The sequence below is a fragment of the Lolium rigidum genome, chromosome 3 (genome assembly GCF_022539505.1).
Source record: "Lolium rigidum isolate FL_2022 chromosome 3, APGP_CSIRO_Lrig_0.1, whole genome shotgun sequence".
NCBI classification, from domain to species: Eukaryota; Viridiplantae; Streptophyta; class Magnoliopsida; order Poales; family Poaceae; genus Lolium; species Lolium rigidum.
In genome coordinates, this window is record NC_061510.1 from 101,921,652 (window position 1) to 101,941,929 (window position 20,278).

The following is a 20,278-nucleotide window of genomic DNA, read 5'->3' on the forward strand; positions in this document are numbered from 1 at the left end:
CCGCCGCCAGCACCACCATTGGTAGGGTTAGAACGATCGCGCGATGGTGAGTGAGCTCCGGACCAGTCAGTGCCAGTCGAGCCGATCAATGGCGCGGCGGTGAGCTCCTACGATCTCGTCGGTGCGGCCCTTTCCCCGTCATACTCCCTCCTCCAGCGCGGCGGCTGCATCCATAGGTATACGGTGTTCGTACCCTAGTTCGAGTCCCTTTGAAAGTATCGGTTGCTCCCTCATACGCGAGCCCCCCACCCCACCCCACCCCAACCCACTCACATCTGTTAAATGCTGTTCGATCAAGGACGAACTTTTGCCCTAAAACAAAATTGAGTTGGTGCGACACACGATTGCTTGCTGCCAATCTGAAGCAACAATGATGCTTGCCCTGCACTTGGCTGATTGTCCAGCCATCGTGTAAATCCACTGCACTACTACTGTTACGGCAAAACAATCCAAGGTGCTGAATTCGTCCCTCATAGCTGGGGTGATCCAGGGTGTTCAGGCAATTGTTGTACAGTTGCAGGGTCACAAAGTTAGCTGGTTGGATAATCCTCTAGCCCAATAAGATCGCTAGATTTAGTTGCATTGAGTTGAGCGCCGCCCTGTGTGTGGCGTGTGTTATTTACAATGCAAACTTTTCTCCTTAATTAATATCCACTTCGTTCCAAGTTAGTAGTTGCCGCAGATTTGGTCTAGATATACTGTATAGGTAGGCGCGTTTCAGTTTGTAGGTTCCTCTCATTTTGGAAAAAGTTGCCTCGACTAGTTTTGAACAGAGTAGTTTATATATTCCAGTTCCAAATACTGATAATAATGATGCTTTATCTTGTTGTACTTCGCTGGTACATAGATAGTTCTATCTATCTATCAGTGAGCCCTGATGGATAAAGGAACCAGTCAAGAACGGTCCGTCAGAAACAAGAGGGATGCTTCCACTAGGGTGGAGGAATCGAAGGTAGCAGCGATGCAGCTTCAGCTTCTACCCCCTGTAAGCCACATGTCTTGCTTATCTACTCTGCTAAATCATGACTAACAGTAACAAGAAGCATGACTACTGAACTACCATCGCTACTTGACTGATCATGATTGTCGCAGGACGTTCTCCGGCACATACTATCACGCTTATCACTCAAAGAAGTCGTGAGGTTGAGTACACTTTCTCATGAATGGATACGGTTAAGGATCTGCCATCCAGACCTGGTGCTCACCCAAAAGACCTTCTTTGGCAAAACCGTGGCATGGCGTACTTACCAGCATCCGGAGACTACCAAATTCATCACCAAAGTAGACAAGCTATTGCGTCCACTATGGTCTACTTCGACTACAACTACCACTACACTTGATAAGTTTGTCATCAAATTCTGTCTTGGCAGAAGGCATAAGTATCACATTGATAAATGGATTAAATTTTCCACCGCGTCAAGGTCCAAGCACATTGCTCTTGATTTCACGATGGAACGGACATCGACTGGCCGTGAAAGTGACAAGTACGTTTTTCCTCTGCGCAATCTTGGTGGCCCAATTGGCTCTTGTATCAAGTCTCTTGAGCTGGGTTATGTACGTTTAAAGCTGCCACCCAATTTCTGTGGTATCACAAACCTTACGAAACTTGCACTTAATAAGGTGTCCATCAGTGAAGCTGATTTGTACAGTCTGTTGCTAAGTTGTGCTTTCCTTGAGAGTTTAAGCATAGAGTTCTGCTCCTTGACAAGTTTATGCATACGGCAAGAGCTATCCCGGTTGCAGTGCCTACGTGTGCGCTATTGTCACCTGGAAATGATTGAGTTGCATGCGCCGAATCTTGCCAAATTTGAGTTTGATGAATATCACAGGCAAATTGTGCTTGCTGAATGTTTGAAATTGTCAGAAGCAACCTTTGTGTCAAACTTGAGGCTCAGTGTTATCAACATTGGCGATTTTGAGTTGAACTATGCATTCCCCAAGCTTCCAACTACAATTCCTCATGTGCATAAACTAGTTGCACTATTGAATTTTGCTCAGGTTTGCTCTAGAAAGAACCTCATTTTGTTCTTTAATTTGGCCATAACAATATTTACATTCAGACTTGAAACCTTGGTCAATCTCAAATTAATAACTATATTTCTGTTGCTGTGTAACGCTTTCGTTCCAGTTGGTAAGATTCAGTAACACCCAGACTAGCTTCATCAATTTGAGGCATCTGAACATGAACCTTGAGATCTTCAACGAGCCATATGATACAAGTCTGTTTTTGGTATTGGTTAATATCTTGCAATCAGCGCCTCTCTTAGAAGAATTGGAACTGCATGTAAGTGATTCAACTGTTCAAATTAGGATAATTTCTTCTGTTTCTGTTGTTTGACTTTTCCGTTTGAATGAAGATGTATATTAAAATTAATGTCTGTATGTGTGCAGCTCGGTCGTTATACAGGCAGCTTTCCTTCTCCGAGGGTGACGAAGGCCGCACAAGGGCCTCAGCATCATCACCTCAACAGTGTCTACATATCTGGATTTTGTGATGCATTGGGGCTGGCTGAGGTGACGCTCTACATGCTTGAGAATGCTACTGTGCTTGAACGTATGGTAGTTGATCCAGTCTCATATGGGGATCCTTACACCGATAGTATCTATTCGGCTAGCAAGGCCGGTAGTAGAAAAGGGGCTTCATACAACATCAGTCGGAACAGGGTATTTGCGAAGGAACACCTTGACAGGGAGGAATTTGGTCACATCCTCACCATTTTGTGATTAATAATGTTATAGATGTGGAAGATGGATGTATTGGCATGGGGTTAATCGTTCGTTCAGGAGCTTCCGTCCAAAAGATATCCTAAGCTTTTTGAGAATTAACGACTGTTATGTGCACACGCAAAAAAAAAGAGTTGTATTGTCTGAACTTTGTGCGCAATCTGGATTTACGTTTTTATTCTATGTTTGATCTTATTTGATTTTGTAGTATGAACAGAAGCAGGCACTACTAGTGGTGAACTGATGCGTGGTACTCTTAATGAAAGCAACTTATTATTGTAACTCTTATATATGCAAGCAAATAATTCTTCTCGGTTGATTGATTGGGTCTGTGAGTCTGCGTTCCCGAGTGCCACAGTCGGCAATGACTTTGCCAAGTACTAACTCCGTTCTAAAATAAGTGACCTAGATTTGGAGCAGGCTTTATTTCGTTTGAGGGATTTGTTCCCTACGGGTGTGGCTTGGACAGCTTGCCCAATCGATCGAACGCATACCCAACTCTCTCAGTACTCTTTACATTTGCATACTTGCATGCGCTTTCTCTTATAATTGGCACCAACCCGTAGGTTAGCCATACTTGCATACTCGCATGCTATTATGGCCACATGCATGGAATTGCCAATACTCCATTTAATTGATAAGGGCAAACCCGCCATTTTATTTAGGGTGACAAGCTGCAGTCTGGTAGCTAGCATATGACAAGCTACACACATATGACAATTCTAACAGCCAACAACATCAGTTTATTCTAAAAGCCAACAACATCAGATATGGCAGTTTTCTTGACGAGATGAGCACACAACTTCTGCTTAATAGTCCTCGCTCCTCAGTCCAGAGTTGGATAAAACCCATTGACACTCATTCCTCCATCAACGGAGATCGTCTGACCGGTAATGTAAGTCGAGCCAGGCATACAAAGAAAAGCAACTAGTGATGACACTTCTTCTGGTTCTCCGATACGCCTAAGAGGAGTTCGACTCTTAACATCACCCTCTAACATTTTATTTGCTGCCAGAGGCTGCACACAAAAAAGACAAGAAATATGAGAGGAAAGTACAAGGTTGTTTCCATTTCATGGGGGTCAAATACTTGCCCTCACATGTAGTCAAGGAGAATTTGCACATAGGCTCAGAAAGGAGAATGGGGAATAATCTTTTTGTGTAAAACTGAGAACTCCACATGTAGATGGAGTACAGCTTTGACAAGGAGCCAATAAATTATATTTATGATATAACCTTATATTTTCTATTCAACATAGATGGACACAAATGGATAAGCAGGTACTCTTAATACATTTCTGGTGTTATAACTAATGTATACAGGGTTATAAACATGTATTACAACTACTTTTCGCATGAACATACAAGATAAATTATGAGAAACAGAGGTAAGATTCTTACTCCTTCAATAAGCGAAGTGAAGATGTACCCTGGGGCAACAGAGTTGGTTCTTATGTTGTCTTTTGCCCATTCACATGCTAAGTTCTTGGTCAACTGGTTCATGGCACCTAAGCAACAGCTTATCAATGGTTAATGCCTAATGGACACATACTTGATAGTGTGCTATAGCTGTTACCTTTAGTCATGGCATAGATAGTTCCACTATATAGCGCTACAATTCCAGCAATGGAAGTTATGAGAACATTGCTGCCTGCTCCAGATGCCTTTAGAAGAGGATGCGCAAGTTGGCACAAATGGTATGCAGATTCAAGATTAGTGGACATCACAAAAGAGTAATCCTCTGCAGAATACTCGGTTGTTGGCTTCCTTATGTTTGTCCCCACATTGTTCACCTGAGAGAACAAATGAAGAAAGTCAGGATACATCAACAAGAAGATTTAACACCATGCGATGAGCTAACTGTAGCCCGCAAACTAAAAATGTACATACAATGTTAATCAACAAACGGGAAATGCACAGAGTTGCATTGTGAGTCCGTGAAAAAGGCCATATGCATTGAACCCATTGGTTCCTTGTATTCTAGTTCCCCACATATATTTGCAGCATCGATCTATAGTTTTGTGAAAAGGAACCAAAGAATTTGGATCCCAAATGAAAACTTTGAGGAGTAAATTCCAAATTTCAAACATTGAGAACTGCAATAGGTTGTAGCATTGAAATGTGAGGCGCAGAAATCTTTTCAGGAGGTCAGCGGAACAAAATGCAGTCAAAACATTAAGGGACAAACAACCGGGTAACTGAAGTACTGTAAACACCACTTGCCAACCTTGGTCTACAACTGGGTAACTGAAGGAGTGTAAACACCATTGTATTTTACTGACAGATATGGTACAGTACAACTATGGATACTGCATTGCATATTTGCATTGACACTGTGACTCCGAAACGATGAAACTGACTGGATGGGGGATTGGTTCCGACTCACTAGGATGTCGAGCTTGCTGCCGAACCGGTCGCCGACGTCGCGGACCAGGCGCTCCCGCTGCTCCCGGACGGAGAGGTCGCAGACGGAGACGGTGACGCGGAATCCTTTGGCCTCCCACTCCTTGAGGCGCTCGGTCAGCTCCGCCTCCTTCCGGGAGCAGGTGTGCACGGCCGCGCCCAGCGCCGCCAGCTCCTCCACCACCGCGCGCCTGCTCACCGCACCAGCTTCACGAACCGTTGGACGAAATCGCGCGGTGTTAGCAGTGGGAGTTGGGTTACCCGATGCCGCGTGTGCCGCCGGTGACCAGGGCCGTCTTGCCTTGCAGAGACCATCTCCCTGGCGCTCCCGCCGTGGCCGAGGTCGCCGCCGCGGCCATGTCGCTGGTTCCCGCCGGTGTGTTCGGGGCGTTGACTTACTTTGCTCTTTCAGGAACCAAGACGAGCAGAGTTGTTCACTTGTTCACGACTGGAGCTGCAGACACTGGTATAGAATCCTAGACCTACGGACTGTTTTGGTTACAAAAGCACGTACGGAGTGACGTGGAACAAATGTGTTGGTTTGGTTTGGATTCTGTGCGCGAAAATAGGATCTCTCTTTCCTGGCTGCTATGCACAAAGTGAGTCCGTAGGTGATTTCCGTAAGTGATTTTCGTAGGTGTAGCATTACTCGTGCTATCTCGCACAAGGAGCCAACTGATCTTGTTACGTATCGCTCTCATGCTTTAGCCTTGTCTAGTAAGGTGGTACCAACTATGAAAATTGACATTCTAAGCTACATATATGGAGTACTACAAGTCTGCAGCAAAGACAAAAATTTCAGTTTCAGCTCTTATCTCCAACTATGAAATTTGACATTCTAAGCTTTCAAAACTCAGAAGGTTTCCTATTGGTCAGACTCTTCTGAAAATCATACGTCCTACAATCCATAATAAGTGTTAAGGTTTCGGTTTAAACTTATTATGAATCAGAGAGAATATGTATTTGGAAGTACGCATGATGGGCGAGAATACGGCAGCAGCAAATTCAGACGGCTTTGTCACACCACGTTTTGCACTAGTTGTTTGATAGTGGAACGGACCCAACAACTTAATGTTTCATGGTCTGGGCTTCTCTTCAGCCTCCAATCGTTTGCATTTCTCTCCTACATTCTTGAACCTATCGTGGATGTCAACAAGATAATAGCTTTGGTTGTCCAGAACTCAGCTAACGACAAAGCATCCCTCCCAAGGGGAGAAAAACATGTGCAACCTGTCCTTTTTCTAGATCAAGCGCAACACTAGGTCGCCTTCAACGAAAGTACGGCCTTTGACTTGGCAGGTATGGTAGGGGTGCAAGTCTTACTGGTAGATTGTTGATCTAGATGCGGCGAGATCTCATGCCTCTTCTATGAGTCCATCTCGTCTTATCGAGTTGAGACATTTCTCACCTCAACATATTCGGTGATTCGCAGAGAGTTGTCTGTCTATGATGTCGATGGGCATGGTCATCTTTATTGATATGTTAGGAGTTCTCCTGATGCTTCAAAGCATTGATGGGAATTCGTCGATCCAAGCACACGTGACTCGCTCAAGGAGTGTGAGTAGGCGTGGCTTGATTCCCTTAAGGATCATCTGATTGGCGCGTTTCGCTTGTCCGTTGAACTCGGTATGTGCAACTAAGGCTAGTTCGAGTCGTATATATGTGCGTCTGTAGTGTAGTACTTTCTGAACTTTTCCTTAGTGAAGTTGGAGATATTATCGATGATGATGCTATGTGTATAGACGTACAAAAAATTAACTCCACTCCTTGATAAACTTAGTCACCGTCTAGTTTTGATGGCTTAGCTTCAACCCACATGAAGAATTTGTCCACGATCACTAGAGATGAGTCATGCCTCCAGCAAAATGCCAAGTAATGGATATGGTTTTGAGATTTTCATCAGGCACATGAGGCTGATTCACAAACTTTTATCACACATCACACCTCTTGACCAAGTCGATGTCATCAGTTATGAGCAGAAGAATCCGAAGGAATTTGTAGAGTTGACATTTCTTGAACTGTTTCCTCCAACCCCGCACCCCACCCTCCCAGCCCTAACCGTCGCCACCGCCGCCGGTAGCGCCGCCGGGGCAAAGACCCACGGGGCATGGCGGCGGCGGGGGCCCTTCCTCGTCGACGCGTGGTGGACGGCGGCCGGATCTCCCCTCCTCGACGCATGGCGGACCGACAGACGCGGATGGGATGGGCGGCGGCGGCCTGCGCTGCGCCCCCTTCTCCCGTCGGCTCTCCCCTGGTGGACCGGCCGACGCGGTTGGGATGGGCGGCGGCGGCCTGCGCTGCGGTCTCCCTCCTCCCGTCGGCTCTCCGCAGCACTCCGGCAGGGGCTGGTGGTGGGTGGCGGCCAGGCCCATGGCATGCGCCAATTCCCCTCCCCCCGCCTCTCTTCGGTGAGTGGAGGAGATCTCGGGCTTCACCCGCGACACGAGGTCGCTCGGGGCAGCAACCTTGGGTACGACGGTGGAGTTGGCCCTCTTCTTCGCCGGAGAGGGTCGGCTTGCGGTTGGTGGTGGATCTATTGATCTATCACCGCGTTCCGTCGGCGAGATGGAGAAGCATGGAAGCCGGCGACGGTGTCGCCGGTGGAGGGTTGGAGTGGCCAGCCCGGGATGGTCGCCGACGTGGGGGTTCGACCTGAATAAAGGCGGTGGTCCTAGGGTCTCTCTTGCGTGAAGAGGAAGACCTACCGGAGGCCTGAACTCGTGATCTGGCCAGAGTGTTGAGTTCCGGAAGGCTCCGCCGGCGAATGTAACAGTGCTTTTTGCCTAGAGTTTGCTGGATCGGTGGTATTCGGTTTGTGCGCACCCATGCTTTTATTCCGACCGATTGGTACTGGAGGGAGCGGCGCGAAGCTCTTTTTCTGTGTTGACATCAAGTGACTATGGATCCATGATGAACGTCGGAAGAAGAGAAGTTCATGAAGGCCGGGGGGGAGGACTAGCTCAGGGAGGTTCAAGTCTCCGCGCTGTTGAGGGACTTGCTTGGTGTTCCGGGCTTCACAACAGTGGTATGAAAGTGGGGCGACAACACAGGTGAAGTTCAGAGTCCTACCTTTCAGGGTGAAACCCAAGGTCTGGCCTTAACTGGTTGTGCGTGGCAATGACCTTGTTGGAGGCATTGTTTTAAGAGCGGGGACTATCTTCAGGGTGAAAACCTAAGATCGTTGATCGGGCGACGACGGTGTTAGAGCACTGTTCCCTTTTTGGAGGCGTCGTTTTTAGAGAGTCTGTATTTCAGGTGTTGTCTTGGCGGTGGATGTATTGCTGTTGTTAGGCCCGAGATACTGTAGCGGGACTTTTGTTTCTTAGTTTTCTTTTTCTTTTTTTGGCTGTGTGCATCCGTACTGCCATTAGGGTGGTGCGTTGTTGCAGAGGCTGGGTCTAATTGGTATCTTTTCGATATTAATATATTCAAAAAATGAGCAGAAGAATCCCAGTTGGAACATTTCCCAACTTCTGTAGTTCTGTTTACCAGCATGCTGACATTTTTGTGCAGTGTGAAAGAACGTTCACCATGTGATACTTATCTGGCTTTGCTCTTCAGGGCATCTCCAGCGGCGCGACGCATTTTAGCGTCCGCGCGCGTCTGTTTGCGTCAGCCCTTTTGGTCGAAAACGACCGCGCGTACGTTTGCGTCGGGGGTGGCTCCAGCGGCACGACGCATTTTTTTTAGGACGAATCATTTTTTTGAACTGAAACATAATTTACAAAAACTGAAACATAACTTACATACTTGAAAACATAAAAAAAAACCTAAAACGCCTACTGCTGCGCATCGTCACCGTGCTGCTCCTCGTCGCTGTCAAGCAAGATGATCTCCGGTACGTCCCACGGCCAGTAGCCATCCGGGGGAGCGTACGCCGGGCGCGATCGCGGTGCTCGAGGTTGAGGAGGCTGCGGCTGAGGCGGCGGTGGAGGCGCCCAGGGCTGCGGCTGTGGGGGAGGCGCCCAAGGCTGTGGCGGCGGTGGAGGAGGCGCCGCCGAGTCCAGGAGCGCCTGTCGAAGGGCTTCATCGGCGGACAGGCCAGGCGGCATGACAGCGGTGGCGTAGCGGGGCAACGGCGGCTGCACCGACGCGTCGTACTCGGAGACGAGGAGGCCGAGCTTGGCCATCTCATCGTCCGTCATGTTGTCTGGGAACTCGAAGTTCCGGCCCTCCGCCATGGCCTGCTGCCATTCGTGGAAGACAAGGCCGACGTAGTCCTCGCTGTCGTCCTTCACCTCCTCGCTATGGTACGCGAGCGCCTCGATGTAGTCGTCGTCGTCGTCGTCGTAGACGGCGTAGGCTTCGTCGTCGTCGTCCTCGTCCTCGCGGTCGTTGTGTTGCGGCTGCTCACGTCGCGTCGGCGCCTGCTGACGACGCGTCGGCGCCTGCTGACGACGAGCCGGCGGTGCAGGGCCGAAGGGATAATCCCTGTCGCCCATGAAGCCAGCCCTTCGTCTGCTGTCCGTCTCCGTGGACAGGTACGTACGCCAACTCTCCGAGTCGATGGCGTACGCCGGATCGGCGCGGAGGTCCGCCGGCAGATATCGCCTCCTGCGCCGGATCTCCTTGGTCCGCTCAGGCTCGCGCGCGAGTACTCGGAGGGATGGGCACCCGGCGGCAGCTGAGCCGCCAGCCGCCAGGCAGCTGCACGCCGGACCAGGCGTCGCACGGCACCCATTTGCCGTGCATGAGCCTCCCCACCGTGACGGGAAGCGCCACCTTCTTGCTGCCGCTGCCGGAGGCCTCGAAGTCGTTCTTCTTCCCCATGGCGCAGCGGCGGTTGTGGTGCGAGTGGAGCTGTGGGCGAAGGAGCAACGCGGCCGCTGGACTTTTAATGGCGGCCGCGCACGGGATACGATGCCATTGAAGGCGGCGCAGAAGCCCAGCCGCCGCCCGCCAGTGCACGCGCGGAACGGAAGCTGCGGCATTCATGGCGAAGGCAGCGGCGCAGACGCGGAGGCGCTGACCGCGGAAGCGATGGCCGCGGAAGCGATGCCCTCCATGCAGGCTCGCTGCCAGGCGGGCCCGGTGGAGACCGCAGCGGACACTTTGCGCGTCCGCGCAGCGTCCGCCGAGACGCAAACCTGGCGCATATTTGGGCCAGGTTTGCGTCTCCGCGGACGGCCCGGTCACTTTGCGTCGTGCCGCTGGAGAGGATGCCAGACGCATTTACGACCAAAGCGGACGCAAACGGTCGCGTCGCGCCGCTGGAGATGCCCTCATGCGAAGGTTTGCCCTCACTGTCATACAGGCCAGTTCACCCTCGTGCCAGTGACCACGCACGGTGCTGTTTGAACTAGATGGAACAGGATACAATGTCATTTAAACACAACCTACAAAAGATGAATTAACTGGAATAACAAGGTACATGTCTAAACCACAAGAGTTCACGAAGATCTTCACATAGCTGACTTGTACAATGGCCATTAAAGTGGATACTTGATTCATGATGAGCTCAGTTTTACAACAACATTTATTCTGACTTTGCCAAGAATAGAGGATATGACTGGCCACCTGGGCAACAGCGAGAGATATCCTCTTCCTGGACAGTCTTTAAGCTGGATAGAACCCATTCACGGACATTCCTCCATCCACTGAGATTGTCTGGCCGGTTATGTAAGTGGAACCAGGCATGCAAAGAAAAGCAACCAGAGATGATACTTCGCCTGGTTCTCCGAGACGCCTAACTGGAGTTCGACTCACGATGGAGGCCTCAAATTCCTTATTCGCCAAAAGCTGCATAAAAATTAATAAGAGGGGAAGGGGTTCAGGGATCACAGTTACCGTTTTCCAGTAACTCCTTGGCGCAAGGAGCATAGGCAGATACCAAACTAAAAGAGTGCAGGAAGAGTTTTTCCGAAAAGAATAGAAACTTCAACGTGTCAAATTTTTGCTCTGTGTACTATTTCTCGAAAGAAAGGCGCGACTAATAAAATTTACTTATGATGTGCCTCTATACTATTACAGATACAGGTGAACATGAATGGGAGTCAGTTCTACTAATAAACTTCAGAGCATATTTAAGGTGTGAGTGACTCTCCAAAGAAAAGAAAAACATACTAAGACTTCTAGTTTTGGAAACTGCAACGATAAATAATTATCAATATGTCATATGTGGGTATCTTTATCTTGTTTGCACCAACGTTTGCTAAAACAATTATCTGTCGGGTAATGTAGGTCGAGCCAGGCATACAAAGAAAAAAAAAGAAAGAAAAAAAAAGAAAAGCAACCAGAGAGGACACCTCTTCTGGTTCTCCAATATGCCTAAGAGGGGTTCGACTTTTAAAGGCACCCTCACCCTCTAACATTTTATTTGCTGCCAAAGGCTGCACACGAAAAGGAAAGAAACATGAGAGGAAAGTTCAGGGTTGTTTCCATTTCATGGGGGTCAAATACTAGCCCTCACATGTACTCGAGGAGACTTTGCACATAGGCTTAAAAAGAAGGATGGAGAATAATCTGTTACTTGTAAAACTGAGCACTCCACAGGCAAATGGACTACAGATTTGCCAAGAAAGATGCAGACTAGGACCCAATAAACTATATTTATGATTTGATCTTTTATATTCTAGTCAATATACAGATGGACACAACCGTTCAACCCAAAACCTCGTCTTTTTTTCCGAAAAGGAGGTTGAGACCCCCGGCTTGAAGAGATGCCTACGACCTTTATTTGCATTTTATTCAACAAAGAATTGGTAAGAGCATATATCAGACAATCCGAAACGACCACACAGCACCTACAAACCTGACAATGAGAGAAGAAAATGTCATCACTCCCCCCCCCCGGTCCCCCACCCCACGAGGTAGGTACCGGGGGCATCACCAAGTCACCCTATGGCAAAACAGGAGCACTCATTCATCCATATCAGCAGACCCTCAACGAGCACCTCGTGTCCAACAACCGATGATCCATCTACAGGACAGAGATCTGCATAGCCCTTGCCAAGTCTGCCATCGACGCCTCCATGGCACCAGACATCGCCTCCACCCTACGCGAGTCCACCTTGGAACGCCCGCCACCAAGACCCCGCTGCACCATGCCGCCTCGCAATAGAGGTTTCCTCCAAAATGTTCTCGATAAAACCCCATCTCATCAACTAAAGTGTTCTACATAGGCCGAAGCTGACAGTATGCTTTTGTCACCCTATATTTTTTTTAAAAACTGATTTACCCCATTTTCGATTACTTTCACAACTTAAAACACTAGCATTCACACCAAAATGTACTCCGTAGTAGAAATTATACGTTAATTAGGTTCTAAAAATGCTAATACTTGTATTACAACTACTTTTTGCTTGAACATACACCATAAATTAAGATGAACACAAGATCCTTACTCCTTTAATAAGTGAAGTGAAGATGTACCCGGGGGCAACCGAGTTGATTCTTATGTTGTCTTTTGCCCATTCACATGCTAAGTTCTTGGTCAACTGGTTCATGGCAGCTAAGCAACTGGTTAATGCATGATAGACGCACACTTGATATTGTGCTATAGTCTATAGATGTTACCTTTAGTCATGGCATAGATAGTTCCGCCATTTAGCGCTACAATTCCAGCAATGGACGTTATGAGAACAATGTTGCCTGATCCAGATGCCTTCAGAAGAGGATGCGCAAGTTGGCACAAATGATATGCAGATTCAAGATTAGTGGCCATCACAAAAGAGTAATCCTCTGCAGAATACTCAGTTGTTGGCTTCTTTCTGTTTGTCCCCGCATTGTTTATCTAAAAGAACACATGAAGAAAGTTAAGACAAATAGATGTAACACCATGGGATGAGCAAACTGTAGCACGCGCACTAAAAAGGTACAACTATTGATACTGCATTGGCAGATGACGATGAAGAATGCAGTAATCGACGGGAGGGGTCTCAGTTCCGACTCACGAGGATGTCGAGCTTGCCGCCGAATCGGTCGCCGGCGTCGCGAACCAGGCGCTCCCGCTGCTCGCGGACGGAGAGGTCGCAGACGGAGACGGTGACGCGGAATCCCTTGGCCTCCCACTCCTTGAGGCGCTCGGCCAGCTCCGCCTCCTTCCGGGAGCAGGTGTGCACGGCCGCCCCCAGCGCCGCCAGCTCCTCCACCACCGCGCGCCTGCTCACCGCACCAGCTCCTGATCATGCTAACCGCTCTACGAAATCGAGCAGTGTTACTAGTAATGGGAGTTGGTTTACCCGATGCCGCGTGTGCCGCCGGTGACGAGGGCTGTCTTGCCGTGTAGAGACCATCTCCCTGGCGCTCCCGCCGTGGCCGAGGTCTCCGCCGCGGCCATTTCGCTGGTTTCCGCCGGCGTGTTCGGCGCGTTGACTCTTTCTTACTCGTTCACGAACTAAGACGAGGAGAGTTGCAGATACTTTTGTTTTCGCAAATCAAAAAGCTTTATTGATTGATCAATAGATTACAATCACTCAACGGAGGGCCAACTGATCGTGTTATGTGTCAGTTTGCTTTTAAAAAAAAGTCGTGTTAGCATCGCTGTCACGCTGTGCTGTGGCGCAACCAGACAAAACTTCCAGAAGTATAAAAATCAGGCCGATATAGGTTTTGTATGTTTTATTTAGGCTGGACCTAGCCGCCGCCTCCCTCCCCACCCAGCTGCCCTTCCACCTAGCAGCCGCCTCCCTCCCCACCCGACCCCTCCCAGCGCCGTCTCTCCACCCTTCACCACCGTCCCCTTCCTCCCCCTCTCCTCCCTTTCCATCCGATCTTCATCCTGGGTTGTCTCGCACGTGGCGGCTCCGGGCAACGACCCAAACCCTAGAAAAGGCAGTTGATCTTCCTCTTCCCGGTCGCTGCCGTCGTCGGGGTCGGGGGTGGTGGCCGCGCCCGGCTGCCAAAGGCAGGGGCGGTGGTGGCGCGCCCATGGACTCCCCGTCGCGCGAAGGCGGGGTCTTTCAAGGGCGGCGACGGTGGACGGCGGGTCTGGTGGTGGCCTTCGGCTACATCACCTGGATCATGGCGGGAGACGCGGTGGTGTGGTGGAACTCGGCGGGGCGGAAGGGCGGCAGTGGGACCTGGCGGCAGTGGCAAGGTACATGGTCGCGAGGCGGCAGCAATGAGGCTCGGCCGGGCTATCCTGGTGGGCAGCAGCCGGCCGTCTCCGCGTCGTGGGCGTGCGTAGCCGCTATCCCGACGGCTACCGGCCTCCACTGGCCGAGTTGGAGGAGGAAGATGGACTGTGGTTCCTAGTCATGACGGCGGTGTGGGGGCCGTCCGTTTCGGCTTTCATGGTGGTGGTCCTAGGGTTCTTCTTTCGCGAAGATGAAGACATTCCAGATGCTGATCTTTCTTCATCTAGCCGGAGTGATGAGCTTCGGAAGGCTCGATAGCGAATGGAATAGTGCATTTTTTGCCAGGAGTTCACATGTTCGGGTGGTATTCGGTCGCGCGCACTCATGCTTTTATTCCGACCGTTTGTTTTCGAAGGAAGCGGCGTGAAGCTCTGCTCTGAGTTAACATTAAGTGACTTTTGGTCCATGGTGAAGTCAGAAGCAGAGAATATCATGAAGGCGGGATTAGAGGATTAGCTAAAGAAGGTCCAAGTCTTCGCGATGTTGAGGAACTTGCTTGGTGTTCCGAGATTCGCAGCAGTGGTATGAAAGTGGGGCGGCAGCACAGGTGAAGTTCAGAGTCCTACCTTTCAGGGTGAAAACCCAAGCTCTGGCCTTAACTGGTTGTGCCTGGCAATGACCTTGTTGGAGACATTGTTTTGAGAGCGGGGACTATCTTCAAGGCGAAAATCTAAGATCTTTGATCGGTCGACGACGCTGCCGGTGCACTATTCACTTCTTGCAGGCGTCGCTTTTGGAGAGTCTGTATTTCAGGTGTTGTCTTGGTGGTAGGTGTATTGTTATTGCTAGACCTAGGATACTGTAGCGGGACTTTTATTTTTTAGTTTTCTTTTCTCTTTTTTGGCTGTGTGCATCCGTACTGCCATTAGTGTGTTACGTTGTTGCAGAGGCTGAGTGTAATTGGTATCGTTTGATATTAATATATTCCCTTTATCAATTTTTTTTAGGTTGGACTAGATACCATGTATCCTGTCTAGCTCGTATAAGGCCACGATTAATCCACCGCGCAGTAGGTACGTATATGTACCGTTCGGAGGTGTGGATACGGGCTCAAACCCGTGCTCTCCCACCATTATTTTCTCGCCCCCTCCATCGCAATCCCTATTGTCAATTCACAGCCAGCGACCGCACCGAAGCTACGCAATGTCGTCGGGGTGGCTAGGTGGGCTGCCGGGATTCCTACCTCGGCCGCAGAACCCTCGCCGCTCGTGACGACGATGAGGCGTGGAAGAAGCACTCAGACGGGACACGCCTTCGCAGCTCCAACCGCTACACCCACTTCGGGTTGCTGCGCCACCCGCGTTGAATTGGCGGGTGGCAAATAGCGCAGAGGCGTGCTCCCCCGCTGCTCCCGATGAAGATGGAGATCGACGCGGAGGCGGAGAGCTCGTACGGTACCGCCGTTCTCCATCACCATCATCCACTGACTCAGGCCCGCGTGATCGACAAGGGATCCGTGAGCTCAATTTGCTCAGGGGACTACATCGCTCCAAACAATGTGGAGGAGCTGATCTCGCGCTTCCTCACACGGTCGCTCCGCACTACCGCCGCCGAGCAGAAGTGGAAACTGAATGCCGAGAAGGGCAACAACCTCTTCTTCAAGGAGGGGCTCGCCGCGGAGCGGCATGACATCATTGAGCAAAAGCACTAGCAGCACAAGAAGGAGAAGCTCCTCAACTTCGTCAACCTCACCTCTGACGACGAGTGAGATTGGCTCCCCCCATTTAGGTAGAATTAGGGTTTGCAGCGAGCAGATTAGATAAGATTTTGCGATCTAAATTTCATACAAACAATGTGTGAAACTGAATGTTGCTATGTTCATCTTATGTGAATGTGATATTTTTCTCATGCAAAGTCTTTTTTCAAATTTTAGAGGTCGGTGTCTGATCTACGCGACGAATTTTGTGCCCATAAATTTGTTTTGCGGTGATTTTACAGTTCCTATTTTGAGGGGTCTGCTAGAGTTGCTCTAAGTTTTCAAATTTTCAAAATTCAGAAGGTTTCGTGCTGGTCAGACCCTTCGAAACACCACATATATTTGGAAGTACGAATGGTTGGGCGGGAATGCAGTTGCAGCAAATTCAGAGGCGTTTGTCACGCCGAATTTTGCAGATGCAGATAGTTTGTTACTTCTGTTGTTCGGAGTTGGAACATTTCCCAACTTCTGTTTACCAGCATGGCAACAGTTTTGTTCAATGTGCCAAAAGTGATCGCCATGTGATTCTTATCCGGCTTTGCTCTTTAGGCAAGCGTGTGTCATCATACAGGATATAATGCATTTAAACACCACCCACAACCTGCAAAAGATGAATTACACGGTCTAATCCACAAGAGTTCACGAAGAGCTTCTTCAAATGGCTGAATTGCACAATGGCCATTAAGCGTGGATACTGGATTCATGATGAGCTCAGTTTTACAACAATATTTATTCTGGTTTTGCCGAGAACAGAGATATGGCCTCTTCAGTCTTTAAGCTTTTTTTGGGGGGGGAGAATACTCTTTAAGCTGGATAGAACCCATTGACAGACATACCTCCATCCACTGAGATTGTCTGGCCGGTTATGTAAGTGGAACCAGGCATGCAAAGAAAAGCAACCAGAGATGACACTTCACCTGGTTCTCCGACACGCCTAAGTGGAGTTCGACTCACGACGGAGGCCTCAAATTCCTTATTCGCCAAAAGCTGCATAAAAATCAATAAGAGGGGAAGGGGTTCAGGGATCACAGTTACCATTTTCCCAGTAAATCATTAGCGCAAGGAGCGTAGGCGGATACCAAACTAAAAGAGTGCATGAAGAGTTTTTGTGAAAAGAAAAGAAAACTTCAACTTGTCAAATTTTTGCTCTGTGTACTATTTCCAGAAGCAAAGACGGGAATAATTGTACTTATGATGTGCCTCTATACTATTACAGATACAAGTGAACATGAATGGGAGTTAGTTCTACTAATGAACTTCAGAGCATATTTCAGGTGTGAGGGACTGAAGCTGCTCAAAGAAAAGAAAAACATACTAAGACTTCTAGTTCTGGAAACTGCAACTATAAATAATTATCAATTATGCGGGTATCTTTATCTGTTTGCACCACGGTTAGCTAAAACAAGGATCTACTCAACATTAGGCATCTCACTACCAAGGTATCCACATTAATGGATCTATTCAGGGTGTCAAGAAATCCTCAGCTCAACAGGAATTCATGAACCGATACTCGAAACTCTCGTTATCTGAATTGCTACAGGCACGGCTGTAATAAACTGGTGTATATTGTTATTAACATACTTGTTGGGGATTTGTGGAATATACATACATGTTCTCCTGGCTACGTAACGCGTATACGTAATGCCTGAAGATCTAAGGTATACACATTATAATCCTTGTTGTAAAAAAGATATCACTGAGAACCAAACAGCCCATCTCAAAACAAAAACAAAAAATCAAACAGCCTGCACAGTGTTCATTCGGTGATGGTAAATGAAGGCAAAGGCTGAAATCAACATGATCCTAATAGATGCCCTACATGTACTTTGAATATAATTACAGACATGCTCTTCTCAAAAAAAAAAAATTACAGACATGCTTTGTTCGCAAATTTCCACAACTACTAAAACAAGTTTTCTGTCGTACGTGAGTTAACTAGCTCTGTCCAGATACTACACAGTGCACCAATATCATTAAGAAGTAGCACAAACTATGCAACAACACCCTCAAGGAAACATTGCAGTTGAATAAATATGTGGTAGAAACTAGTAGAATAATGGTTAATTAGCCCTTTAGGCAAGCAGGTAAGAATCATAACGACAAGACAACCACAGTTGCTGAAGTCTGCATATGTCAGAATCATGGATTCAATAATAATTTCTAAATTAATGTGCAGACTTCAGAAGAAGAATCAAAGTGAGAGCCTTACTCCTTCTGTAAGTGAAGTCGTTATGTACCATGGAGCAACAGAGTTGGTTCTTATGCCATCTTTCGCCCATTCACATGCTAGGTTCTTGGTTAATTGGTTAATGGCACCTAAACAAAACTCGAACCTGGTTAGGCATATGTCTGCAACACATCATGTTTACACATGCACCGGAAATCAAAGTCATATGCGGGCAGTGGGCTACAACAGTTACCTTTAGTCATAGCATATATAGTGCCGCTACATACGGCTACTACTCCACAGACAGATGATATGAAAACAATGCTGCCCGAGCCAGATGCTTTTAGAAGAGGATGTGTGAGTTGGCACAAATGATATGCAGATTCAAGATTGGTGGCCATCACAAAAGAGTACTCTTCTGCAGAGTATTCAGTAGTTGGTTTCCTTATGTTTGTTCCCACGTTGTTTACCTTACAAAGCAAATGAAGAAAGTCAGAGCCAGGTGGCACAAATGGTTAGCGGCCATCAAAATGAGTAAACTTTTTCTCGCAAAATAAGAAGTTTGTAAGCTTCTACAGAACACTCAATAGTTGGTTTCCTTATGTATGTCACTACATTGTTACCTTCAAGAGCAAGTAAAGGAAGTAAGAGAAATCAATAAAAGCACTCAGGTTCTGGAATGAGCACTATAATAAGAAATGAAATGGTGATCCAACAAACGGTTCATCTTACAGCATCAATTCTTACTCTGACAAAGCCCAGATTTTGGTGAACTGGGATAAATTTTAATAAATGCAGATTTAAAAGGAAAATATCGACCTATGTGGCTGCGCTTTTAAACTTCAGCAATCGCATCTGTCATAAGAGTAGTGCAACCAACAATTCTTTCCACTCAATCTTGTATTTACAAATCTTCAGATCTTGAATTCAACTATGTTGTGCAGCATTAAGATAACAAAGATCATTTCCTTTGGGAGATTAACATAATACTACATGTGACCAACTGAAGCAAAAGCTCTGAAAGTGAATAAAGCTCAAGAATAAGCACACCAGCATGATTGAAATTGGCAAGTAGGGGTCTATCTAGCACAGAAGATTAACATGGCACAGTTCCACCGGCCAGTGGATTAAGTACCTTTGAAGGGATCAGTAGTTTGTTTTCCATGTTCTCTTTGTATTTTCAGTAATCTCCATTAGACCATTAGTAACGTAGGATGGGTATAGTACAAAGGCGTGCGTGAATAACTGGAACAGTCGTGCTACTACTACATTTCTAGCAGATAGATTGGGTCGAGAAAACGGACGCGAGTGAGCAATCGGTTCCAACTCACGAGGATGTCGAGCTTGCCGCCAAAGCGTTCGGCGACCTCGCCGACCAGGCGCTCCCGCTGGTCCCGCACGGAGAGGTCGCAGACGGAGGTGGTGACGCGGAAGCCCTTGGCCTCCCACTCCTTGAGGCGGTCGCCCAGCTCCGCCTCCTTCCGGGAGCAGGTGTGCACGGCCGCCCCCAGCGCCGCAAGCTCCTCCACCACCGCGCGCCTGCGCATCACATGAGCTGCTTAAGCTTGACCATCGAGGGAATCTCGCGGAGTTATATGGGCGTTAACAGTGAAGAGAAAGAGGTGGTCGAGGGATACCCAATCCCGCGAGTGCCGCCGGTGACGAGGGCCGTCTTGCCGTGAAGAGACCACCTCCCCGGCGCCCCCGGCTCCCCCGACATCTCCGGCGCGGCCATCTGGTAACCTCCGGGCTCCGGCCGCTCTCTTCGGCTCCTGCGCTTTTATCTGTTCACAAACCGATGAGCACCAGCGGAAATGTACCGTGCACAATCAGCACGGATGAAACTGGACTTGGTAGGCTCGTTTGACCTTTTTTATGTAACCATATATTTCAGCATATGGTCACCACATAAGATAAATATTTGCGTCAAACAATTTTGTACAATAAAACTCACAAGTAGTAAAACTACAAGTTCATCCTTGGAGAAACATGTGCATCGCCCGAAACATCGTCCATCTTCATCCACCGTCACCATAGAGTGTTGGGTGTTCCTCGGAAATCACACCACTAATCCCCGGGTCCCAGCCATCCGATCAAGCCATTTGGGATGTTTTCGGCCGTCTGATCAAATCACCCAGCTCCCTCTTCCATTTTTCTATAATGTACTAAAGTAGTAAAAAAATGTTTTGTTTGTAGCAAAATTTGTTTTCAC

At 48.2% G+C, this 20,278-nt stretch overlaps 3 protein-coding genes across 4 annotated transcripts in view; 1 reads left to right on the plus strand and 2 right to left on the minus strand.

The window, feature by feature from the left end:
• Positions 1 to 831: 831 nt before the first annotated feature.
• On the plus strand, positions 832 to 2,987 carry LOC124702058. Its single transcript, XM_047234154.1, has 4 exons — positions 832 to 985; positions 1,093 to 1,998; positions 2,129 to 2,284; positions 2,392 to 2,987. Exons 1-4 carry the CDS (start codon positions 878 to 880, stop codon positions 2,722 to 2,724), a joined length of 1,503 nt encoding a protein of 500 aa, XP_047090110.1. The 5' UTR covers positions 832 to 877; the 3' UTR covers positions 2,725 to 2,987.
• Positions 2,988 to 3,358: 371 nt separating this feature from the next.
• LOC124702059 (tropinone reductase homolog At5g06060-like) lies at positions 3,359 to 5,583 on the minus strand. The gene is made up of 5 exons (XM_047234155.1): positions 5,388 to 5,583; positions 5,110 to 5,317; positions 4,300 to 4,516; positions 4,125 to 4,231; positions 3,359 to 3,742 (listed from the first exon to the last, which is right to left on the minus strand). Exons 1-5 carry the CDS (start codon positions 5,483 to 5,485, stop codon positions 3,551 to 3,553), a joined length of 822 nt encoding a protein of 273 aa, XP_047090111.1. The 5' UTR covers positions 5,486 to 5,583; the 3' UTR covers positions 3,359 to 3,550.
• A 4,938-nt stretch (positions 5,584 to 10,521) lies between these two features.
• The window catches only part of LOC124702060 (tropinone reductase homolog At5g06060-like), a 78,490-nt gene continuing 68,733 nt past the window's right edge, over positions 10,522 to 20,278 (minus strand). The window contains exons 1-5 of one of the 2 annotated variants that reach the window (XM_047234158.1): positions 19,704 to 19,901; positions 13,019 to 13,226; positions 12,642 to 12,858; positions 12,470 to 12,576; positions 10,522 to 10,865 (exon numbers count right to left, since the gene is read on the minus strand). In XM_047234158.1, coding sequence (XP_047090114.1) covers positions 10,683 to 10,865; positions 12,470 to 12,576; positions 12,642 to 12,858; positions 13,019 to 13,226; positions 19,704 to 19,801 — 813 coding nt within the window. In that variant the 5' untranslated portion in view covers positions 19,802 to 19,901 and the 3' untranslated portion in view covers positions 10,522 to 10,682. Of the gene's footprint in view, positions 10,866 to 12,469; positions 12,577 to 12,641; positions 12,859 to 13,018; positions 13,227 to 16,537; positions 16,887 to 18,108; positions 18,216 to 18,319; positions 18,537 to 19,397; positions 19,606 to 19,703 lie in introns of those variants that run through there. The other variant, XM_047234157.1, reaches the window with a different exon arrangement.